Below are 26033 nucleotides of genomic sequence, written 5' to 3' on the forward strand. Positions count from 1 at the left end.
ACAGGTCATGATCTCAGGGTCCTGGGATCAAGCCCCGAGTCAGGCTCAATGCTCAGCGGGGAGTCTGCTTCTCTCTCTCTCCCTGTGCCCCTCCCCCAGTTTGTGCTCTATCTCTCAAATAAATAAAATCTTTAAAAAAATAAAAATAAAATTGGGACCTGTGTTGTTAAGTCTCGGACAGTACTTTCAGCTGAGTCCCTCGGGTCAAGTTGATCTACCAAGTGTCTGGTGAGTGATGACCCTCAATGGGATAATAATGACCATGAGCAGGGTACCGTCTGGGTGGGTACCTGATAGTGCTTTCCCCTCCTCGTGCGGTGGTGTGCACTGAGGTTCATTCTGTTTAAAGGGGATTTGCAAGGCTGGCTTCAGGATCTTGTCTGCATCAGGATCGAGGTTATAAATGGGCATCTGGGAGGCCCAGGCTGGTGCCCAAGTTGGCATTGAGCCCAGTGGGGCCGAAATACTGCACACCCGCAGTGGAAAAAGTCAACCCCAAATTAAAAGTCAAATAAGACATTTGGAAAGGGAGAGGGTAATCAGGGAGGAGCAAGGAAGCAGGTGGAGAGCTTTGTGAGGACTTTGAAGATTTCCAGCTCTTTCTGGTTTTGTTTTCCTCTCTTGAATGACACTGGCTTTTCCCAAGTCGAACTGACCTTCAAAACGGGCTCCCCTTGATTTAAGGCTATTGTTAATACTGCCTTCAGGGGACCACATGCAATTTTTAGTGTTCCCTTTTTAGTCTTTTCCTTCATAAAAAGCAGAAAGGGGCAAACAGAAGAAGAGGTAGAAGGAGGAGAGAGATTTCTTGAGATAACTGGGCATGAATCAGAGGCTGAACGAGGCAGAGAGGTCTGCAGAGCTGGTGCGTGTGACAGGGAGGGGGGGTCCAAGCCAGAAGTCACGCAGCTGCGACTGAGGAAAGGTGGAGAGGGTGTCAGGTGCAGCCCTCCTCAGGGGAGCAGGGGGGTCCAGCAGATCTGGGGCTGTGGTCTCCAGGTGGGTGGGAGCCGGGACAGCGTGCCGTGGTTCTCAACCATGGCTGCATATTGGGAACCACCCAGGAGCACTTACAGTCCCAGCCACACCCTCACCGCAATTAGAGCTGAACCTGGGGTTGGGGGTGGGAGAAGAGGGGCCAGGCATTATTAGGACCTTTTAATCTCCTAAGTGACAAAAGGGCAGCCAAAGTCATGAACCATGGATCTAGGGTGGTGGCAGTGAAGTAGTTAAAAATTCATGGCAGTCCCTGAATATCAAAAAGGGCCAACTCTTGGACAAAGATGAGAACCGGTTCATTAAATGCTGTTTCCTGGCCTTCTCCAGAGATTCTGATGTAGTGGGTCTGGGCTGGGGCCTGAGAATCTGTATTTTTAACAAGTGTCCAGGTGGTGCTTATCAGGTAACTTTGGGAAAACCTTCCTCCAAGATTTGCTGCTGAAAATGTGGTCTGCAGACCTGTGCTCTCAGCCCCAGCTGGGAGCTGGTTGGAAATGCAGAATGCCAGTTTCTGCCCCCAGACCTTCCCGAGTCAGAATCTGCATTTTAACAGCCTCCCCAGGTGCTTCCTGGGCACCTCTAAGTTTGAGAGGTGCTGCTGCAAAGTATCTTGTAACTGGCTTGGTTTTTAGAAAAGTAAGTAGCAATCTTGGCTATTTGTTTCCTATGATATGTATCAAGAGAGAGCAGAAGACGAAAATAATGTGAAGTTGGTCTTGCACGTACTTAAGAGACGGTCGGTTACAAACCAGGACCGGCAGCAATGACTCGAACTTGGTAAATCGACTGTGGTATCTGAGCTAATAAGGTACCATTTCCAGGAATTTCAATAACTTTACTGTTTCAAATTGAGTTTTAGAATTCAAGCTTCATGTTAATTCCTCCAAAATTACTCACCTATTTAATTAATTTACTTCCATAGCATCAAACAAGGAGTTGCTGAGATTTCTCCTCCCAAGTACATGCCCTCAGAAAAGGCCATTCTATCAGTTTCCAGGAGTAAAGAAAACGACGGGGACCACCTTACCGCCTTCTCTTCCATCAGCCGTTTGATTCTGGCTTTTAGCTTCTCCTCTTGCTGCAGCCTGTCCTCATTCAGCTTCTCCTTCTCTGCCAGATGCTCCCGCAGCTTCTCTTGCATGAAAGACTGCTGAGTTTCCTGAGAACTGTGGATCTTGATCTGAAACGAGAGGAAAGGAAACTGAAGCTGATGAGGGGGAAACAGGACTAATTAAAGGAGTCATGTCAACATTTTTCTTTTACAAGTTCTTTACCTTTGGGGGTACAAAGGTTTACACAAAACTTTCTTAAAAACACAGAAAAACTATGCTTAGCCTAGTTTCTGGTAGTGAAGCAGTAGAGTAGAGCAGATAAGAACTCAGACTCTCGATCTAGATAGAATCTCAGCTCTACTTCTTTCTAGATGCTTCTTCATTTAGAAAATAAGGATAATAATGGTATCTGCCTCTTCAAGTAAGGACTGAGTGAGAGCGTGATGGAAAGCTTTTAGCACAGTGCTTAGCACAGAGTAGGTGCTCAGTTAATGGCAGCTAGAATTATTAGTTATTATTTGCTGAGTGGAAGAGAAAAAGCAGTGAGCTAGGGTCAGAAGGCCTGAGGTTTTGTCTTGATTCTTCCATCAACTAGCTGTGTGACATTGAAATAATCACCTGCCTCTGAGGCTCAATATTCATATCTGTAAAATAAGAAGAATGGACTAGATCAGGGGTTGACAAAGTGCTGTCTACAGGCCAAATCTGGCTCACTGCCAATCTTTATAAATAAAGTTTTATTGGAACAAAGCCACGCCCATCATGCTCATTCATTTGCATATTGTCCTTGGCTGCTTTTACTCTACAGCAGCAGTTGAGTAGGTGTGATAAACGCTATATAGCCTGCAAGCCTAAAATATTGACCATCTGGCCCTTTGCTTTAGGAAAAGTCTGTCGACCGCTGGACTAGATGGTCTGTGGGGTTGATCATGATGGTGGTCCCAATACTTCACCCTCTTTCCACCATGTCTTTGGCCATGTACCTTGCAGGGACCACCCATATGCTGCTTTGACACTGAACTCAGCCATGTGACCTACTTTGGCTAATGGGATGTTAACACAGCAGAGAATTGAAAAGCTTTCCATGACCGGGCTGCTTTTTCTCCGGTACCTCCTCATCGCCACGGGAACATGGCCAGGCTAGCCTGTTGGAGGATGAGAGACAGGTGGAGCGGAGCATAGCTCCTCCAGCTGAGGCCGGCCTAGACCAATCAAGGCCAGCCAACAGCCAGACACTTGGGCAAGCCTGTCCAGGACAGGTGTACCCACCTAGTGGCTGACCCCAGACATGTGAGCAGTGAACAGTAATTGTGGAATGCCACTAAAGTTTTGTAGGTGTTTATTACAAAGCCTTGTTATGGCAGTAGCTACCAGAGTGGTACAATCCCTAAGGATCATTTGCCTCTAAAATGTGGACATTACGTAACTTCTGGTAATCCTGCTCCCCATATTGTGGGTAGCTGTGTATTTAATAAGCATAATTCTCAAGATCTGATGGCATTTAAATCTTTCTGATAATTTTGACAGAAGACAACAAGCATCCTGTCTTTGCCCTTGCCCTCCTGGGAGATTTTAGCCACCCTGTTTGAATCTTTTTGTGTCAAGTGGAGATATCATATCACATCTTGGAGAATGTGGACTGACTAGTTAACAGAGAAAAAACAGGGTTAAAATGCACAGTGCTATATAAACGCCAAGGAGGAGCTGAAATGAACTTTCAAAGTTAAAATATTACCTGAAGTTCCTGGGTTTGGCTTGTAATTTTTTTATAATATACCAGAAGATATTCCAGGTACAAAGACAATCCTTGAAAAGAGAAGCAAGAAGGTAAGTATCAATTCGATTCACCTCCTTTGCTTCCCAAATAATGTTGTAACAGAGCTTGCTCGCAGGTGGATGCGGGTGACATGGCCCCCCCATCAAGAAGACATGAGTTGCCATCCAATGTGTGTTTTTAAAATGGTTGGTCAGCCTTAAATGGGCTCAAATCCAGTTTCTTTTTGAAGGTGGAAAATGAAACCCATCAACAGAGCACCTGTTGCCTAAATGTCCCCTGTGTGCAAAGCCATGAGCTGAGTGTTGGGGGGGGGGCGCAGGGGATGCTATGGAGCTATTTCTCAAGGTTCAGTCTGAGGCACAGGGTCTAACTGTCTGATGGGAAATAGGCAGTGGCTCCACATAACATGTAAGTGACTGCTGATGGAGTGCGGGAGTGTGAGAGTCTCGGAGGAGGAGAGGTCATTAGCCTGGAGGGATCATAGGAGGCTACTTGGCCAAGGAGCTACTGGGCATGGGCACTGCTGGGTAGGCAGAATTCAGAGTTGGAGGGGAGGGCGTTTCTGAATGGAAGATGTACGTGCCAGGCTACATGGTGGCTGCCAAAGATACCCACGTCCTAGTCTCTGGAGCCTGTGAATGTTACCTTACGGGGCAGAGGGAACTTTGCAGATGTCATCAGGTTAAGGACCTTGAGATGTGGGGGGTTAGCCTGGATTATTGGGTGGACCCAGTATCATCCCATGGGAGGATCTGACTCCAGACAGACAGAGGACAGGTGATGTGAGAGAAACAGAGCCTGGAAGATGCTGCGCTGCTGGCTCTGAGGATGGAGGAAGGGACCACAAGCCAAGGAATGCGAGGAATAAAGCTCTAGAGACTGGAAAGGCAAAGAAGTGGATCCTTGCCTGGAGCCTTCAGAAGGACCCAGCCTCGCTGACACACCCTCACTGATTTCAGGCTTTTGGCTTCCAGGACTGTACGTGAATAAGACACTGCATTTGTGGCACTTGTGAGAGCAGGCGCAGGAAATTAACACGGGGGCGGGGGGTGGGGGGAGGCGGGTGGGGAGCTAGGGAAAGGCAGCGCGTATCCCGTGAGGATGCTGCGCTTAACTGGGCCGCACGGATGGTGCGAGGCAGGGCGCGGAAGGTTGGGTCAAGTTGTGGCGGGGTTACAACAGTAACCTACAAAGTGCAGACCCGATTTAAACATCTCTGAAGTGTGCCGAGCATGTGCTGTGTGCCCGGCTCTCTGCCAGGCGGTCAGTGCATCACCCCACTGTATCACCTGATCATCCCCCTGTGTGACAGGTGAGGCAGCTGGGCTCTGGGACCTGTGACAGCCAAGCGCCACAAGGCTGGCAAATGGCCCAACCGGGCCTTGGGCTCAAGTCAGCATGACGCCGGTGTCTGAGTCACTGTGACTTCAGTTGCCGATGGAGCAATGAACTGCCCTGTGTTTTGTTGTTTTGCTTTTTAAAACAATTTTTCAGAAAAATAGCTGGGATGGATTAGAGGCGAAGGGACTAGCAGGGTATCCTAACTGAAGCTCTACTGATAGGTGGGGCTAGGCAATTCTTTGTTGGGGGGGGCGTCCTGTACACTGTAGGATGCCAGGAGCACCTTCTGCCCCAGCTGTGACAACCAAAATGTCTCCAGACATTGCTGGGTGTCTCCCAGTGGCCAGATCCCTTCCTGCGAGTTAGAGGCTGAGAGCCCACGGACGTCCAGTCTTCAGTGCTGAAGTTCTAAAAGAGGGTGGAAGAAATGGGGATAAAAAGGAGAGAGAGAAAGCTCTTTCTAGGGGTTGGATGGTGGCCCCACTGTCAGACAGAAGAGACAGGTTGGGGGGTGTGGGGGCTGGGGAGAAGGGAGGAGCCGCCAAGCTCGTTTTCCGACAAGTGGAATTTGAGGTACTGGAAGGACTGTCAGGAGGGTGGTCGGCAGAGAGCAGGAATAGCCCGGCCCACCCATGGTCTTTGTGAGATTGGGAAGGTGCAGCCTTCTTCCTGGTGGATGTGGCCCCGGCCAGGGGTCCCACCTGCTGCCATTCCTGGCAGCATGGATGTGGAGGTGTCCCCTTGGCCACTGCTGCCATGGGAGGGGTTGTTGAAGCACCTGGATGGAGACTTTCTTCGTGAGAAAGGAGACAAGAGAGAGGGGAGGACCACCGACTGCATTGGAGGAGACACTCGGGTAGGGGCAGGAATAGGTGAAAGGGGCTGCTGAAAACAAATGGAGAAGGTCAAGAGATGGGCAGGGTATGCCAGTCCCAGGAGAGCCAAGGGGTGAGAGTGTTTCCAGGAAGAGATCCAAGAGCTTTGGGTGCACCAGCGAGAACACAGGCTGGAGAAAGATGGTGGGCCTGTCAGTGCAAGAGGGCTCCGTGTCAGTTACATGCAGGGGCAAAGCAAGGAGGCAAAGACAGAGCAGGACATTTGCAATGAAGACAGAGGGCGTAACACACTTCCTCAAGATCATAGGTGGGACAGGAGAGTCAGTAGTAGAAAAAGAGCTAGAGATGCAGCAGGTTCCAGGGAAGGATTGCCCTCTTGAGAGGCGTGTTTGATGGCAAGAGGAGGAATAAGGGGGAGAGAAAGGCTGTAGGTGCCAGAGAAGGAAGTCATAATTCCAGACCTTGTGCACAGGCTCCCTGGGAAGGGACAGCGAAGGGGAGACACGGGGAGGGGAGGGAGGGAAGGGCTGCATCTGGAGAAAGCAGTGAGAATACAGTGGGAATTTGGAGGGAAGGGAGAAAAGACAGTCGAGAGAGAGAGAGAGAGAGAGAGAAAGGAAGAGAGCTGAATATGTTCATGCCTGGAGCCTTGATCCCTGGCAGTGCAACTTTCAGAGAATTTCCAGCATGCAAGAGTAGAGCAGTAATATTATAATAATAGCTATCGAGTATTAAGAACCTGCCGTGTGCCAGGCACCATGCCAGGAGTTTTACACGTGATACTTTCTCATCGTTATAAACAACCCAGCAAGGAAATGTGTTTGCATTTGTAGGTGAGGCAACAGAAACTCAGCAAGGTTGAGGTACAGAGCTGGTTAAGTGGTAGGATCAGAATCCAGACCTCAGTCTGTCACTCTCTTTCAAGTGACTGGGTGGCAAATATGAAGGGTGCATCAGGAGAGGTGCTCTGTGAGGATATCAAGATGGCAGGCATCGGGGGAGGTGGCCTGGGTGATGTTGGCATGAACTTTAGGAGCACATGGATTTGGGGTGGCTAACTTGGGATTCAATCTGCGACCCAGGAACCCAAGGGGAAGGAGCAAAGCATGAGTAGGATTCAGAGAGGATTAGGGAGAGGAAGGACTCAAGAATGTTGAAGGGGAAGAGGGAGAGTGCGATCACGTGTCTGGGTTCGATGATGAGCTGTAATCATAATAGGATTTCTCTCTTCTTGAGAAGCAATTCTTCATTATATTTCTGGTTACAAAAGTTATGTGTCTCTTATACAAATCCAAACATTATAGACATCCATGACGTGGAAAGTGTTCACTGCTCTAGCTTCCCGGGCCGGCACACAGTAGGTCTGCAACAAATAGTTGATGAACGACCAAGTGAAAGCAAAGGTCCTGTGTAATCCCACCATGCTGGATAATGCTCCCAACACTTGCATGTCTTTTTCTTCAGAGTTTTCTTTTGGTTGGATACTGATACTTAGAAATGGGAGCACACTATGCATATTGTATTACAACCTCCTTTTCTCATTTAAAAATGCTGCGTATTTTGGATATCTGAGAAAGAGTGATTTTTCTATGCATGCTGGGAAGCCTTTTATTTGTAACAAAGTCTTGCAGAAAGAGAGACAAACAACTGACCTTGCAAGAAAAAATGCAGTCCGTCCTTTCCTTTATCAAAAGAAGCCGAGAAACCAGGCAGGAGGAGTGGGGACTAACTTTCAAGGTCCCTCTTTAGACATTTTACATCTTCCCAGCTGGACCACACAGCAAATCCTCCACCAGTCAGGTCTTTAGTGGCAACACGAACCTTCTGGGTCCCTTAGGATGCTAGCCAACAATACTTCAAATAGTTCCCCTTTACATTACTCGACCTGCATTCCCCTGGGGGATTTATTTCAGGATTTACAAACCTAGCTGTTAGGTGTGCTTTACCTCTTAGGACAGTATTGGAAAAGGCAGGTGGTATGGTAGTTAAGAGTAGGGGCTTGGCGATCAGAGGGATCTGAACTGAATCCCAGATCTACCACTTGGCTGTTGGGACACTCGGCCCATTGTCATGACTCTAGGAAGGAGACCTGGGAAGGGCTCTTTTGGGTGCAACCCAACTGACTGCTCATGGCTAAGAAAATCCCGTTTGCTGCCAAGTGGAGATGGGAGGTTGCACGTCAAGTTACCTCAGTGTGAATAAATCAAGCTGTACGGCCTATACATATACCTATCTGATCCATGTTTAGGTCAAATTAGGTCAACAAATATTTCAGGTTGGCGATCATGGCAGCTTCTGTTTATTAAGCCTACTGTGGCCCAGGCTCTATGATTGGTGCATGCATCTCAGTGTTTAATCCTTACAACATCCCTATGGGATCTTAGCCCCATTTTATGAACAGGAAAACAGGGGCGCACGGAAGTCAAGCAACCTGCTCACACAACTAATAAGTGCACAGTTGAGATTCAAACTTTGGCAGCTGGTCTCCAAAGCCCATGCTCAGAACAATTCTGCTGGGGAATGCAAATGAGCCTTCAGAGAGGCTCATCAGAGAGGCAGCTCACCTTGGGGAGTGAGCACTCTTAGCTCTTTCTTTGCCCAAGTTGATGACAGAATCTGTCCTCTAGGAATTGGGCATGTACCTGGTACCTCCCTGGATCTTCAGAGAGAGTGTGGGGTCACAGGAAAAAAAACACAGGTATTAGGATCACAACGACTTGTTTGACTCCTGACTTTACCAGGTACCAGCTGTGTGACCTTGAGCAAGTTTCTTAATGCACTGAGACTCAGTTTCCTTACCTGAAAAATAAAGACAATAATAGTACCTCGCTTATTGGGATATGGGAGGATAAAAGTATACAACGCCTATAAAACGTCTAACACAGTGATAAGCTCCCAGGAGGAGCTTAAATAAACCATGGTTCCCACCCTTCTCTCGGGAACTGGGGACACAGAGGCCTTTAGGAGTGTTTGTGGATGGCGGTGAATGACTGGCCTCAGTTATGTGAAGTACCTTCAATCTCCTTATCATGCTGGAATACTCACAAAAGTGGTTTTTGAGACATTTTCTTCATTTCTAAAATGAGGATAACAGTACCTGCCTCACAGAGTTGTTGTGAGGATGAACTGAGATAATGTATGGAAATGCTTGGAATAGCATCTAGAATAGAAGTGCTCAGTAGTGAATGATGACCACCACCATCATCATCATCACCATCATCCTCCTCCTCAACATTACCACCATCGCCATTTGATCACTACCATGATTGTCATACTTATCACCATTATCCTCTACTACCACCATCATCATCCTTAGCACCACCATCCTCCCCACCATCATTGTCGCCATCACCATCACCATCCTCCCCACCATCATCATCATCATCCTTCCAACCATCATCGTCATCCTCCCCACCATCATCATTATCCTCACCATCATCATCATCATCACGACCATCATCATCATCATCACCACCATCCTTACCATTATCATCACCATCATCCTCACCACTGTCATCATCATCACCACCATCATCATCATCCTCACCATTTTCTCCATCCTATCACTACCATGGCGGCTGCCATCTGTGTGTAGATGGTTCTGTGTTAGGAATGAGGTATACAGTAGTACTTACCACAGAGAATACAGGGAATTCTCTAGCTCATCCCTTTCTTTTAGTCTTTTGGGACCTTGCCATAATACTGCTTTTACTGGAAGAGAAAAATACCTTTGCCATCAACTTCTCCTGCCGAATGAATGAGGGATGGGCCCTACTCACTGACCTTTCTGTTACTACCCTCCATGCTTCCTCTTTGACTTCTCTGAACCAAGTAGTTGTAATTACAGAATATAGTCTGTGTTTCCCCCACAGGTGTTCCACAGAGCATTATTCCAAAAGATATTAGATGCAGGTGAGGACAGCAAAAAAGGAGAAATATGTTTTGGGAACACTGCATTCTTTATCCCATTTTTCTAGATCCATAGTGCATATTAGTATAGGAGGGACTCTGCGCCTGAGATGGCAGGTCTGAGAAATGTTGCCTGAAATGACTCTTTGTCAGTCTTTCTGGAATTGCTGGCCTGAAACTTAACTCTATAATCCACATTTCTTTATGAAAACATGTATGACTAGATTTATGGACATAAGCTACAATGACTAAAATGGTCTTGGACATGGGGAGGGGATGGTACACACATGGCTTGGCCCCACTATTGCTAGGATAGAGATGACGGTCTTTGTTTTAGTTCTAATCTTGAAGAACAACTAGCACTGTGATCCATGTGTTACCTGATTTCATGTTTGCTCAAGATTGCCAACATTACCACAGTAACACTGGGATTGGGGAGCCACTGGGTGGTCCGGAGAAGACCAGCTCTCCTCTTTGTGCTGTATATGATGGGCAGGCAGTTACAGAAGTTAAACTTGCTTTTGTTTTTGCTTTTGCCTTCTTTTTAAAAGAACTTTACACCACCTTCAGGACTACTTTGGAGAAATCATGGCTAGGGATGTTGAATAATCAGAGTTGAAAATCACTCCTCTATTCTCATTTATTGCTATAAGAATGTCAAAGTCATTCTATGAAGGGTGACTTGGCAAGGTGTAGCAACAATCTCCAAAATGTCAGAGTTCCTCAAGGTGTAGCCCTGGGCTCTCTCCCTCATATACTTTCTTCCTAAGTGAGAGCATTCACACCTATGGCTTTAATCATCCTTCCATCCATCCATCCATCCACCCACCCTTCCATCCCCCCATCCATCTATCCACCCACCATCTACCCACCCATCCCCCCATCTATCCATACATTCCCCCATCTATCCATCCATCCATCCACCCACCATCCACCCATCCACTCATCCGTCCATCCATCTACCCACCCACCATCCATCCACCCATCCATCCACCCATCCGTCCCTCCCATAGTTATTTATTAAGGACCCACTATGTGGCACATGCTTTTCTGGGTTCTGGAGATACACCACACTAATGTCCATTTCCAGACTAGACATACAGGGTGACAGCTGCATCCTTGGCACCTCATCTTGAATATCTCACAGGCACTTCCTTCAAACCTGGTCTTCATGCAGTGTTCCTTATTCTGGATTTTAGTGAAGGAAGCATTGTCCTTTTACACAAGCCAGAAACCTGGAGGTCTGTAGACCCCTTTCTCTCTGTCACTTCCCTTCTAACTACATCCAATTCCACTACCGAGGCCTGTTGATTTACCTCTTAAATGCCTGAGAAACTTCTCTCTTTCTCTGTCCCACCCCTGCCCTGGAGCTACCATCATCTCTTGTGACAGCCTCCTAACTGGTTCTCTGGTGCTCTGTGGTGGCCATTTTCCAGGACATTTTCCACTCACAGCCAAGAGGATTATCTCCAAAAGCAAACCTGTTCCATCAGTTCCCTACTTAAAATCTTTCATTGGCTCACTGTCCTTAGGTTAAAGCAGAGTTTCTTAGAAGGGCCCTGCAAGCCCACACGGCACAGCCCCTGCTGACCTTCCCTGCCAGCCCTGTCCCACCTCTGATCCCCATTTCTTTCAGTCCCTTGTGTTCTTCATGCTCCCCTCCCACCACCATGCAACTCTTTTTGCCCAGAATTCTCTCCCCTCCCTTCTTCTCCCCTCCCCTCTTTGGCAAATACCTCCTATGCGTCATAACTCCTATGCATCCTACAGATGCCCTGCCCTCCCTGACCAGGTCAGAGCTCTGCATGTCTTCTTTGTAGCACTTGTCACCTTTAAAGTTTTACGTGTGAGTGATTTTTCAATTTGTTCCCACCCTCCCCTCCCCAGACCACAAGGTCTTTGAGGGCAGGAATAGTGCCTGTTTTCCCCTCAATATTTTAATATGGCAAATTTCAAATGTACATAAAGCTAGAGGAATTTTCCAGCTAACACCCATACACTCTCGGCCAGGATTCCACCTGTTTCTGGCCCCACTACATCTCTGCCCCACACAGTGCTGATGTCTAGTAGACATGCAATAAGTCCTTGTTGAATGGAAGTGGTTCAATGTCCTTCCACCTCTAAGATGACAAATGTAAGGTGAATAGGTGTATGTTCAATAGCGTTCACTTCAGCGTTATCTGTAAGTATGGAAAACTGGAAATAACTTAAATGTCCACGATAAAAAAAAATTAAAAAAATGTATAGGCAATGCCTACTCTGTACCAGATACAACTCTAAGTACTTTGCATATACCAATACATTTTAATCCTCACAACAACCTTAAGGGGTACGTACTCCTTATTATCCTCATTTTACACGTAAGGAAACTGAGGCAAGAGAGGGTAAGAATCATACAGCTATTTCCATGGGAAAATGCTGTGGAAGTTACACCTGAACTATAACAGTAGTGACAACATCAAATGCTGGCAAAGGATGCGGAGCAACAGGAACTCCCGAGCATTGCTGGTGGGAATGCAAACTGGTGCAGGCCCTCTGGAAGATAGTTTGGTGGTTTCTTTAGAAACTAAGCCTACTCTTACTACATGCTCTAGCAATCATACTCTCTGGTATTTATCCAAAGGGGTTGAAAACTTATACCCACACAAAAACCTGCATGCAGGTGGTGATGGTAGCTTTACTCCTAATTGCCAAAACTTGGAAGCAACCAGGATGTCCTTCACTAGGTGGATGGATAAATAAACTATCCAGACAATTATTCAGTGGTCCGTCCAGACAATTATTCAGTGCTAAAAAGAACTGAGCTATCAAGTCATGAAAAGACGTGGAGGGAACATAAATGCATATTACGAAGTGAGAGCAGCCAGTCTGAAAGATTGTATGATTCCAACAGCGTAACATTCGGGAAAAGGCAGAACGATGGAGGCAGTAAAAAGATCAGTAGTTGCCAGGAGCTGGAGGTTGGGGGAGGGATGAGTAGATAGAGAGCAGAGGATTTTTAGGGCAATGAGACTCTCCTGTGTGATATGATAATGGTAGATACATGCCATGATACCTTTGTTCAAACCCACAGAATGTGCAATGCCGAGAGTGAGCCCAATTGCGAAGCATGGTCTCTGGGTGTAATGATGTGTCAATGTAGGTTACCAACTGTAACAAATGTACCACTGTGGTGGGGGATGCTGATAACGGCGGGAGGGGGGGACTGGGCATGTGGGGCAGCAGGGGGTACACGGGAAGGCTCTGTACTTTCCTCTCTGTTTTGCTGTGAACTTAAAACTGCTCTAAAAAAAAGTCTATTAAAAATTATATATGTGTATATATATATTGGTAGTTGCTTCTGAGAGATAGGATTTAGCATAATTTTGATTTAATCTTCCTTTTGCTTGTGTCACGTCTCATTTTTCTTCAGTAATCAGGTCTCACTTTTTTTTTTTTTTTACCCCCAAGGAAAAAATCACTTCTCAAAGAAAGTCTGCAGAAGGGAATACTTGGCCACATACCTAAGAAGCCTTCCTCAACAGATGTCCCACCATGATAAGATTCAACGCGACATTTTAGAGTCATGGGACTATGTGAGAGAAAAAAAAAAAGTGCCATTAACCTGTGTCCGAGCTGGATAACTGGATCCCGACGTCCCGGAGGAGATGCTCCGTTTCCTCCAGCCAGGAGAGCGACAGGCGCAGGATGTCCAGCACCACCTTCTGGAGCCCTGAAACAGGTGGGCTCACCTGAAGGGTCTGAAGCATGTCCACCTCCTTCTTCAGGTCCTTGCTACAGCAGGACATTTTCATGCAAGCCTGGAAAGACACGAGGTCATGGGGCGCCCAGACCCTGTGGCCAGAGATGGCACCTGAGCAGTGCCCTCGCCTTTGCTCTGAGGCAGATGACGCCCACATGCTGGACGCACTGGGATGGCTCCGTTGTATTTACCTTCCTTTGGGGGGCAGCTTTTTTTTTTTTTTTTGCACTCTAATTTGGACTTTGGATGGTCAAAGAGACCCCACTTTTAGGTATCTGCGGTTCCAAAGCCAAATTGCCAAGGATACCTGGCGGCAATGGGAACCAAGTTTGGCGACTCCTGTTCATCAAAATTCCTGTTGAGATCAATGCATCAGCTGGTCAGAAAGTGGGGTTTCCTGATTTCAGAGTGCTGACAAGCCAGCGTTTGCATGGGCTCTCCAAATAGTAGCTGCTTATTTCCAGAGAAAGCAGAAGCAGCTGCCTGCTCTGGAAGGCTCCATTTCGGTGTGGGAGCCGCGGGGGTTCAGGCAGACTTCTGGACCCGTCTCCTCCAGAGTCAAAAGCAAAAGAGGCACACACACAAAAAAAGACCCCCAAACAATAGCCTTTCCACTACTGGGCCAAAAAAAAAAAAATAATAATGCAAATAAAGAGCCGGGATGTTTCTTTGGTTTCCCTGGAAATAACAGGGGACTTATTTAGTTATTTACTTATTTTTGCTGGGGTCTGGGGTCTCCCCAAATCAATACCAGAAGTGTGTCAGGCCTCTTTTCCTTGGCCACACCAAATTCACCTGGAGGCATTTTTTTGAGGCTCTTTGTTTTCTGCTCCCAAACAGATTTCTCCGACAAGAGAAAAGGACAAAAGAGAGCAGAGCATTTCTGCCCGACCTGCTCCACGAACCCTGGGCAATTTCCCAAACCAGCAGCACAAGAAAGAGACGAAGGGGGCGTTTGTAAAAAGCCGAGAGAGGCCACCTGGCAGCTTTCTAAAGATGCCTTCAGCTTCTCGACATTCTCCGTGATTGCCTCCTGTTTGGAATTGCTGAGCTGAGTCTCCTTCTGCAGCGTCCATTTTTTCTGCTGAAAGTTGATGTTGTCCTCGGTGACCTGGGTAATCTTCTCTATTAGCTGGTGAGAAAAAGGAGAGAGAGATTTACAGAAAAGTGTGGCTCTGGGAGGGGAGCTGGGAGCATAATTCAAGCTCCCGGGTCCGCAGCTGAGCAGGGAGGCCCTGACGTGTCTTGGTGATGGCTCTGGAGAAGGACATCGGCTCTTGTCCCCAGGACATGTCTCCCAGGATCTGAGATGGCTTTTAAGAGCCAAAGGTCTGTAATGTTGTCATGAGTTTGTTCTAGATTCTTCTGCATAGTAGCAGTGATTTGTAACATGGAGCCTGATGCTGTGGGCTCATGAATAGCAGGTCAGTGTCCACAGCCGACGAGAGCAGCCCACGGTGTGTCTTCTCACATTTGCATGGACACAGAGGGTTGGAAAAGAAAATCGGAAGAATGACCAGGCAATCGTTATGGCCAGAAGTCCACCCCCATTACCATCTCTTCCCTGGAAGGAAGAAGTGAGAATGCATCATCTACAGAGAGGCAGCCCCCCCCTTTTTTAAGGTGCTAACGAAGGGTAAATGTGTGTGTCTGGAGACCAGAAATAGGCCTGAGTGGTTTAATTTGATTTTCACAGAAACATTTCAAGGGAGTTTAACTGGCTTTTACTTTAAAAGCCAGGAAATCCCATAAAATCAAAACAAATCTTTATGGTGTAGCAACAGTGTGAAAAATATGTACCACCAACAAAACACAGAAGCATATGCTCCCAGTGCCTGGAGTCCCAGGTCCCCGGAGGAGGAAGTGACAACGTGAGACAAACCTGTTGATCCGTGATGGGCTTGTCCAGGAACGGCTTCACCCGTCCGTAGGTGGCCTTGATGACTTGACTTCTGAAATGCTCCAGCTACAGCACAAAGGGAAGGCGACAGAGTCAGCGGGGCTGGCAGGGGGCCCTGCAAGCCTGGGTGCGGCACTTGCGGCGCGGGGGGGCCCAGGAGTGAGGAGGCTCCGCGCACTGCTAATGGTCATCGTGGGTCATGAAAATCTTCACCTCTCGCTGGAAGGGGCAGTGCCGACAGAAGAGAACAGAACAGCGGGTTTTAATTACTTTTTCGGTCTGCCTGCCCAACCCAACCGACCCATGTGGTCAGCGCACACACGTCTGGTGACCTCGGAAGAGCCACTCGCTGCCAATTATCCAGTGGGATGTCTGGGGCCGGGAGCGCTCTGTGATAATTGTTAAGTTGGCACCAGACTGTGAAATAAATATTGAGGCTGTCAGCCGAAGTAAATGGTGTCATCAGCCCGGGTGCCCGGCGAGAAGGACAACGTGCTCCCTTCTGCCATCCTGGGCCTCCGACCATACGTGTCCTGAACACGGTGTCTATTGTCTTTGTCTCTCCAGAGCCTGGTACGGTGCCCGGCAGAGTGGGCGCTCAATACATATTCATCGGATGCTTGTATGCAGAGACATCTGTTACAAACCCGGGTCCTCTACTCCGGTTCAACCGGCTTTTATCGAGTGTCTCCTGGGCGCTGGTGTTTTCAGATTATGGCCGATGAAACGGCACAGTTAAATTAAATCAGGGCACACAGAAGTTCAAGTTCAAGGCATCCAGTTCCAGGAGAAGTGAGAAGCAAAGAAGCCCCACTTTCTCTGAGAATTTACCAACACGGCCTGAGTTTTTGGTTCGCTGGCAAAATGTGGTTATTGACTCTAAAAGAGAGCCCTGAAAATTAAAAAAATAAACAAAGGAAAAAGAAAAAAGAAAACAAACACACACTCACAAACACACAAACAAAACAAAAATAATAAATAAATAAATACAACAGAGCCCTGAAGGGACCATAAATGCCACTGAATCAACTTAAAAATCAAAAGGTCCTAATATGCAGGGTTTACTATATACTGTGGAGTTCTGGGAACCCAACAGTGGAATGATGAATCTCCTAAGGATGCCGCTGCAATCAGCCAGCCCAAAGCTGACTGGGGGGTGCCTCGAGGCATTCCAGGCCATCCTCTGGATCCACAGCCAAGGGGAGCATCCTAACTAGCCCAGGAAGAGGAAGAGGTTATGTAGAGAGGCCCCAGTGAATGATGGCTCCCCATCACCACCAGAGGCACCCTACAGCACGGCTCAGGGACAGGTCCTCCTGGTTCTAGGGCTCAGTCCTGGAGCCACTTGCCTGGGGAGGGGCAGAATCTCAGACAGGGAGCAGGGCCATGGAAATACGGGGGGTGGGATGGGAAGGTGGCAGAGACAGGGCTCATCCTCTGTCTCTTGGGTCTAGACCTGGAGGAATCTCAGTGTCTCTGAGGGTCCTCCCAAAGACTTCTCCCCAGAGCCATAACCTGGACCATGGTACTTGGGCAAGTGACACAGATCATGCCTTCAAATCAGGTGTGTGTTGGGGGCTGCAGAGCACAGGAAGGGTGAGGGGCTAGTCCAGATGCAAAAGGGAGGCCCAGATTGGCAGGCTCTCTGCCCTTGCTCTGTGCTGGCCCCCTGCAGAGATGACACTGGGGGTGACATTCGTTGAAGGGGCTTTAAGATTTGCCCAATGGTCAGCGTCATTATTTAACTTGTGTGTGCCTCTCACAAAGCCAGGTCACGCTGCCCCGGGAAGGCTCAGAAGGGCTTTGGGAGCTGGGCCTCATGGGATAGAGGGCTCCTTTAAGGCTTGTGGTTCTTAACTTTTCTTGGTGGCTCACAGACCCTTCGGAGAATCCAATGGGCGACATGGTGCACCCTCCTTCCCAGAAAAACAAAAGCACAAACACATATATACACATAAAACGTTCTTGGGTCCCCTGGAGCTGTCCGTGGTTGCCAGGAGAGAGCCCCTTGGGGAGAAGTCCAAGGTGGGTTGCTCTTGGAGGGCCATATTCTGGAGGGTCAGTGCCCCTATTCTGGCTTCCCATTTGCTCTCCTTTAGCCTTTGGTGAAGTCTTGTTTGCATGTTCTGGCCCTCACATCTGTGCCACACATAAGAGGAAGGGTCACTGGGCCACCTGGAGCCAGAGTATTAGAGAAATGCATCCCCGGTCAGAGCCTGCTCACCACCCTGCCTCGGGACTTCCCCATCGAGCGAGTGCTCTGACATTCTGGGGTCTTACTTTATTTCCTTAAGGACACTGACTGTGACATCTGCTGGCGAACAGAGGAAGTGAGATCATGCTAAATGTCAAGACAAAAAATGTGAGGAAGAAAGTACTAAAAACACCATGGGATCAAGAGGCTCAAACTTCCCCAGAGGGAGCCGCCCCGGGGGTTAATTGGGGCAGGCATGGAGCCGGGATGGGCTGCCTGGGTCTCAGACAGGGAACTGCTTGTGTGGGCAGCTTCCCAGCAGGAGAAGCCTGTTCGAGGTGTTCACTGGGATGCAGAAGCCACACTCGGCTTCTCCTCCGGGATAAAAGGGAGAATTCAACCACGGCCAATGTCCTCACTCATCCCCACCAGCGGCTTGGGTGCAGAAAACCCATGGGGAACGTGGGCCACTAAAGGGGGCTCTGGAGCTGGCCTACCTGACCTACTGCCCTTTCCAAATTGACTTTAATGAGGTTCTCTCTGTTCCCCATTTCTTGTAGCTGGAGCAATTTCCTTCTGGAATCCTCCTGAAGCTTCTCTTCAACCTGAAATGACGATGAAAGCATGTGCTCACCACTAATGTGATCATAATGCACTCCGGAGAACTTCCTCTAGGAGGTCTAATGGCCATGGGGGAGTCCCAGGGGGGCAGGGGCGGTTGCAGCCCAGGTGGCAGGGGTCACAGGCCAGAGCAGGGTGGAGGCAGGCTCGCCAGAGCTGTCCCCCAGGGGAGAGGGCCGAGCTCTGCGCCCCCCGGGGCTCAGGCTCCGATCCCCTCTAGGTCCCCAGCAAGCTGTGTGACCTCGGAACAGTGTCCTCATCTGTCAAATGGGGATGATGATCCTAGTACGCTTCATAGGGTTATTGCGGGGATTCAAAATGTTTAGAGTAGCGCCAGGGCTCTATGCGTGCATCAGGTGGTGTAGTCTGTAGGCGGGGACAGGAACGTCCACCAGGCGGCGTCATTCTAATGCCGCTAGGAACTGGCCCATGGTGAGTACTTGGTAGATGTTACTATTAGGCTTATTATCGTAACGATTTGTCATTGCCACTTTTAGCACACTCACCGGTGGAAACCGCTCTAGGGGCTTGCTAAGCAATGTCTTTTAAGAATCGCAGATTTCAACAGAAGGCGTTTACAGCGGGGGAAACTTGCCCATTTATTCCCCCTTGCTTGGTCAGTAGTCAAGGCGAGGCGAGCTTGCAGGTGCTCGAGGCTGCCCCCTGCTGGCTGTTATGGGACCCTGCAGCTGAGCCGTTCTTTCCTGAACAATAACATTTTGGACAAGCACCTGTTGAACCAGGGCTCTGGCACCATTGGGAAATGAAGCAAACTCCCCTAAATGAACGTGAGGATTTTGTGCTGAAACAACTTCACGAGCTGTTTCTTAGGGGGCTGATGGGGGCGGGGGAATCACAGAAGCAATAAAAGACCCAGAAGAGCCCCGTAGAGCTTTCTTCTGAGCAGTGTGGCATAGTGGCAGGGCCTCTAAGTAGTGACGGTACCTTGGCAAAGCCATCTAACCTCCCTGGGCCTTAGCTTCCTCCGCGTACATCCCCCTAAACATGTCTAAACATGCTCCGACTTCTATTTCAGCAGACTTTCTCATACGCCGGGAAAGCCAAGTCCAGCCCGGACTCTGCTCTTAGCTACGCTCCCCATCGAATGAACAGCCCCTCATTCCCCGCCCCAACCCTGGGGGTCTTCCTGCGCTGCCAGCCCACTCTGTCTCTCACGCTCGGTGATCTCCAAGCCTGTGGCTCCAACCCCCCTCACATCCAGTCCACGTCTCCGTCCCTAGCCTGGCGAGCCCCGCCACCGGACACTGGGCACCTCTGGCCTGGGGTAAAGTGGCCTCCTCCTTCCCGTTTACTTCCTTCCAGCACATTCTCCACGGTGCTGTGCAAGTCACCAGGCTGTGGGGCAGCTCGGTCTGACAGAGCTTTCTGCAGCGATAGAAATGCTCCACGTCTGTGCTGAATAGTAGCCACATCTGGGTCTCAAGCGCTTGAAATGTGGCTGGCGTGACTGAGGAACTCAATTTTGAATTTCACCTAATCTTGATTAATTTCAGTGTGAAGAGTCGCGCGAGGCTACTGGCTGTGCCCCAGTGACTGGAGCCAGACAAGCTTGGCTTCCAGTCTTAGCTTCACCTCCTGCTGACAGTGTGGCCATGGGCTGGTTGCCCTACTAGTGACTGAGAGCCTCAATTCCCTCATCTGAAAAATGGAGAGGATAAATGTTTGAGAGAGATTAAATGTTTGGCATAATGCCTAGTACATGGGAAATTATAGCTATTATAGCTATTGTTTTCACCATTATTATTATTATTTGTACAGGATTTTATTTATTTATTTGATTGAAAGAGAGAGAGAGAGAGAGCGCACAAGCAGGGGGTCAGGGCAGAGGGAGAGGGAGGAGCAGACTCCCCGCTGAGCAGGGAGCCCGACGCAGGGCTCGATCCCAGGACCCCAGGATCATGACCTGAGCCGAAGGCAGGTGTTTAACCGACCGAGCCACCCAGGCGCCCTTCACCATTATTATTGATCACAATGTAATCATACCAGTTCCCTGTTCAAAAGCCTTCAGCAGCTCCCCACTGCCTGTGTGGTAGGTCACCCGAGTGCCACACTAATGCAAAACACCCAGCCAAGGATTCAAGAAGCCCATATGAATGCCAAACAAGGTAAATGAAAATGAATCCACACCTAAATAAATCATAATAAAGCTGCTAAAAATGAAGAGAAAAGAAAATCTTAAAAGCGGCCAGGGAAAACCGATTACACAAAGGCACAAGAGTTAGGCTTCTAGGGGCGCCTGGGTGGCTCAGTCGTTAAGCGTCTGCCTTCGGCTCAGGTCATGATTCCAGGTCCTGGGATCGAGCCCCGCATCGGGCTCCCTGCTCGGCGGGGGGCCTGCTTCTCCCTCTCCCACTCCCCCTGCTTGTATTCCCTCTCTCGCTGTGTCTCTGTCTGTCAAATAAATAAATAAAAAAAAAAAAAAAAAAAAAAGGAGTTAGGCTTCTAAATGACTTCTAAGTGGAAACAACAGGACCCGAGAGACAAGGGAATGATGGTCCTGATGCTACGGGTAACGCGCCGGAAGAATGTCATCGCCAATGCAGAATTCGATACTCAGTCAAAATGTGTTTTAAGAATGAAGGTTAAATATTCATTTCCAAAGATGCATGTGCAAGAATCTGAGAGAATTTGTCATCAGCACAGCCATGCTGAAGGAAAACACAAAGTAAATAAAATAAGATAAAAAATAAAATAAAATAGGGGCGCCTGGGTGGCTCAGTCGTTAAGCGTCTGCCTTCGGCTCAGGTCATGATCCCAGGGTCCTGGGATCGAGCCCCACATCGGGCTGCCTGCTCAGCGGGAAGCCTGCTTCTCCCTCTCCCACTCCCCCTGCTTGTGTTCCCTCTCTCGCTGTGTCTCTCTCTGTCAAAGAAATAAATAAAATCTTTAAAAAAATAAAATAAAATAAAAGGAATAGTCTAGAAAATGACAACAGTGGCATACAAATCTGGAGGGGGATGAGCGAAGTTAGTGTTCTACGGTCATTGCCTTACCAAGGAGAAGTGAATAATTATCAACTAATGTTGGATCTTGGTAAGTCAAGAATGCAGATTATAGCCATTAGGCTGACCATTAAAAGAATAAAGAGTGAGAAATTCAATTACTATTGGATTTTGGTAAGTCAAGGCTGAATGCTATTGTCTTGCTATTATTAAAAGAGTAGTAAAAGAGGAAAGAATTTCCAAGCTAAGAGAAAAATGGAATGACAGAAAACCACTAACTCAAAAGAGGGCAAGAAAGGAAGAAAAGGGAGCATCACACAGATCGTAGAGCTGGTACTGAGCAGGAAGGTAGATTTAAACCCCAATAAACCAGCGACCACTTATATATAAATGGACTAAAAAACAAAGATTGTCAAAGTGGATTTTATAAAGATGATGTGCTATTTAGAAGAGATGTGTCTAAAACTTAAAACAAAGATTGACAGAAAAAGTAGGAACAAGATATGCTATGAAAATTCTAACCAAAAGAAAAACCAGTGTGGCCACCAGTTTTATATATATATAAAGATTTTATTTATTTATTTATTTATTTATTTATTTATTTATTTAAGAGAGAGCGAGAAGCAGAGGGAGATGGAGAGGGACAAGCAGACTCTGCACTGAGCGCAGAGCCTGATGTAGGGCTTGATCCCAGGACCCTGAGATCATGACTGAGCCAAAACCAAGAGTTGGACACCGACTGAGCCACCCAGGTGCCCCACTGCCTGGACATATGGAAAGTCTACAAAGTAGACTTTAAGGGGAAAACACTATTAGAGATGAAAAGGGATGTTTTATGATGATCAAAGGGTTTTTTTTTTTTTTTTTCCAATGAGAAGTGTTAAAATTCTAAATTTATAGGCACCTAGTAACACAGCCTCAAAATATACAAAGCAAAAGTTGGCAATACTAAAAGTAACAATACACAAATGCACAATGATGAAATTTTAAAAAATATACCTCTTCAATGACTGATAGAACACATAGCCAAAAACATCAATAAGGGCATTTAAGTTTGAACAACGTCATTGGCAAACTTGATTTAATGGATCAATTCTCTTCTGGATAAATTTTACCAATTACGAGTTGAAGTCAGTCTAGACTAGCAGTTACACACAAGAGCATTGGAGTCAGATAGACCTGGGTTCAGGTTCTGAATAGTACAGCTACTTTATCTGCGTGAACTTTACCTCTGTGAGCTTCGGTTTCTCAACCGTCAAGTGGGGTTAATACCGGTATTGACCACACGGAGTCGTTGTGAGATTCATGGAGATGTTGCGCGCAGAGAGCCTGGCCCAGAGCGGTCACTGGGCCACACTGTCCTTGTCTTACCTTGCTCTTTTCTCGCAGCGTTTTAGAGATCATGTTCTGTTCAGTACAACTCTTCTTCAGGTCCTCCCTGAGCTTCTTCATTTCTTTCTCCATGTCTTGGATTTGCTGAAAGAGTTTCAACAACAGGAAGTCAACTTCCCTCATGGGAAGTGGGAGTTGCCCTCTAGGCTGAAAATTCTGAATCTCTGTAGCTCATTTCATTGGGTTCATTAAGACAGAAACCTAGTCTGGTATTAGCTTAATTGCTTCCCTTGGGGGAAAATTCTCCATCCGTGGGGCAAAGTAGACGTTTCTTCAACTGATGTATGGGAAATTGGGTAAAGGGAAATGATTAGTTTCTTTTGAAAATCAGCATGGACCCTGGATTAAACAGTACAAGATATCTATCAACTCATTAGAAGCTCTTCTCCTGGGGTATCTTCTTGAGATCAATCTAAATAACGGCTGCTTGGATGAACAATGGACACGGTTTGGAAGGACAGAACAATGAAATTTTTCTTTTTTCCCATTTCGAGGCAGAGAATAGCAATGTTCCTGGCACAGAGAACAGACGTGTCTCCTCCTCGTGGCTAAGGCGCTGTACTTCCCAGCATATGGAAACTCACGCCTGCTGTTGGGGAAGAGGGTTCAGCTGGAGCAGGCGATGAGCATTTTCATTTGAGTGCTCATATTTTTGTCATTGTTTATTTCCAAAGTCATCATCTATCTAAGGCAAATGATACCTTTTCTTTTTGTTTTGTTTTTATGAATTGGTGTAACGTTGGTTTATTTCCACAAAAATACTTCAAGAAGAATTTTGTGTTAATAACCGTGTCCATGCCTCTGATAAACTCTGACAGGGGAACATGACAGTGTGGGCACCATGGGTCCAGGGGCCGGGGCCGTGTGTCCCACACCCAGGCCCAGGGGGAACGTGCCCACTGCCCGGAGAATGCTGGGAGAGTGTGTTTTCTACGGTATTTTCAGCCATCTCTTCCTTGAGGCTAGAGGCAGCATTTCAAAGAATTAGGAGGCTAGGTTAATGAACAATCATTAAAGCCCCACAGCTTGTGCTATCTAATGGTCCAAGGAACCCCTCCCCGGCCCCCCAGAAAACGCTGAGGGTCAAAGTCTAGCCCTTCTGGGGACACTTAGCAGTGAGGAGACTCAACTCACAATTTTGCAGAGTTTTAACTCTTTCCCTTGGGCTTCCTGTTGCTCCTTGTGAGCATCTTCCTTCTTTAACTCTTCTTTCAGCATGGAGCACTATGGAGAAAAAGGACAGCAAGACCACATGGGGTTGTCTGTGGGTCCCTAGTCCCCGTATTTGCCCCTAAGAGCATTTCTTGTTGTTTCATCCAATCACTTCCCCAAATTCCCAGAGGCGAGGCCATTTGTGTCTGAGGGATGCCCCGGGCCCTGCAGCAGTTCCTAGTCACCCCTCTCGTGATTCCTGGGGGTAACATATGTAAATTCTTCCCCAACGAGTGCCTGGGTGGCTCAGTTGCTTAAGACTCTGTCTTAGGCTCAGGTCATGATCCCAGGGTCCTGGGATCGAGCCCTGCGTTGGGTTCCTTGCTCAGCGGGGAGCCTGCTTCTCCCTCTCCCTCTGCCTGCAGCATCCCCTGCTTGTCCTCTCTCTCTCTGTCAAATAAATAAATAAAATCTTTTAAAAAAAGTTTCTTCTTTAAGAACCAGCAATCTACACGATGGGACAGACACAGCTTTGCAGAGTCTGGATCCTTAGGGTGGAAGGATGGGTGTGTTTTCCTCTGTGACCAGCCAAGAGAGCTTGCAGGAATACCGGGAGGGTCTCGCTAGTGAACTTGGATGGCTCTCAGTGCTTTCTGCAAGTTAACATCTCAAAACACAGCCGCCTGGCCGTGGAAATGTAAGTGAAACAGCTCTTCTGGAGGGCAGTTTGGCAACACGCATTAAGAACAGAAAGATGTGCCTTCTTTTGACCCAGAAATTCCCACTTTAGTATTGTCTCTTAAGGATGATGATTAGAGAAATCAGCAAATCTGTAGGTTCAGGGATGTTCTTCACAGTATTATTAGCAACAGGAAAAAAAAAAGAAAGAAAAAAAGAAACAACCGTGTCCAACCACAGACCGTTTTATTACATTGTGTACATCCAGAAAAATATTATGTAGCTTTTAGGACAGATGATATGAGCTTTTATTTATTAATATGGGAAAATAGTAAGCATTTAAAATTTAAAAAATGTGTATAGTATATATGTTAAAATATTTATCTCTTTATTGTATATAGAAACAAGATTGGAAAAATATACATTAAAATATTAATGTGGATTTCTAGGGTAGCATTTTCTTTCTTATCTCTCTAGTTTTGCTTCTCAGTATCATCTACTTTTATTTCCCTAAAATTCACACGCATGACAAAGGGAATTAGAAAAACAAAAGATAGGCCTCCCACATGCTCCCCAGAGCCAAACCCTTGGGGGCAGGACCCCTGTGTGCTAATGGATGGCACAGGCTAGGGGAGGAGGGATACCTCATTCCAAGGTCAATGAGGAAGAGGAAATGGGGAGAAAAAGAATCCAAATGTACTTTAAGAAGTAGAACAGTCAAAACGGGGCTGTTTTTCCATATCTCTTCCACTTAGCATCAGCTCTGCAACCCGCCCCCCCTCCCCAACATGCACGCACACACCCACGCACACACTCACGTACCCCACATAAAGCAGTGATACTGTGCATCTAGGGAGTCAATCTACCTGGGAGAAATGAATGTATGGACGGGGCTCGGCCAGGCAGCTGACCAGGTGCAGAGTCGGAAGAGCACAACTGAAATCAGCCTCTCACTTCTCAGAAAAATGGTTTTGTTATCCCCATTTCACAGATGTGGAAACAGAGGCCAAATAAGTTACAAGAAAAGAAAGCTCTGGGATTGGATCCTGGTCTGTCCAACCCCAAAGCTCACGTTCTGCCTTTTCTCAGTTCCAAACTGAGTATCATACTAAGCACCCGACACTACTTCTTGTGCCTTTTCTTTGGAACTTCGAGCTCTATCCAGCCACCCCCCCCCCCATCCCTGCAGACTGAGCTACCTGATCAGGCAGCCACTGGAATCTCTGAGCTGCCGGCCAAGATGACAGCTATTGGGTTTTACCTCGACTCATTGAAACACACAAAGCACATGCATCCTGAGAAATCGTCCTCTACAGGATCAGGATTCTAAAGTCAGGATTGAAGGCATCATTTGCAGAGTCAAAGTTACGTTTAAAAAGCTCTTTACCTTGCAGAGAACCTGGCCCCTGCCTTTAGTCTCTCCAGGTGGGCCTTTGGTGTTTTGGGCCACCCAGCGGCTGTCCTCCTGGTGGACACC

The 26033-nt window shown here is 47.5% G+C and overlaps 1 protein-coding gene across 1 annotated transcript in view; it reads right to left on the reverse strand.

Moving 5' to 3' along the window:
- Positions 1-26033, reverse strand: part of FHAD1 (forkhead associated phosphopeptide binding domain 1) — a 123803-nt gene that overhangs the window by 40072 nt on the left and 57698 nt on the right. Inside the window, exons 9-16 of the mRNA XM_032393215.1 lie at positions 23861-23950; positions 22706-22810; positions 18248-18355; positions 15539-15622; positions 14636-14788; positions 13519-13714; positions 3787-3857; positions 2027-2179 (exon numbers count right to left, since the gene is read on the reverse strand). Of these exons, the coding sequence (XP_032249106.1) occupies positions 2027-2179; positions 3787-3857; positions 13519-13714; positions 14636-14788; positions 15539-15622; positions 18248-18355; positions 22706-22810; positions 23861-23950 (960 nt within the window). The remainder of the gene's footprint in view (positions 1-2026; positions 2180-3786; positions 3858-13518; positions 13715-14635; positions 14789-15538; positions 15623-18247; positions 18356-22705; positions 22811-23860; positions 23951-26033) is intronic.

The sequence above is a fragment of the Phoca vitulina genome, unplaced genomic scaffold (assembly GCF_004348235.1).
Source record: "Phoca vitulina isolate PV1807 unplaced genomic scaffold, GSC_HSeal_1.0 scaffold2, whole genome shotgun sequence".
Lineage (NCBI taxonomy): Eukaryota > Metazoa > Chordata > Mammalia > Carnivora > Phocidae > Phoca > Phoca vitulina.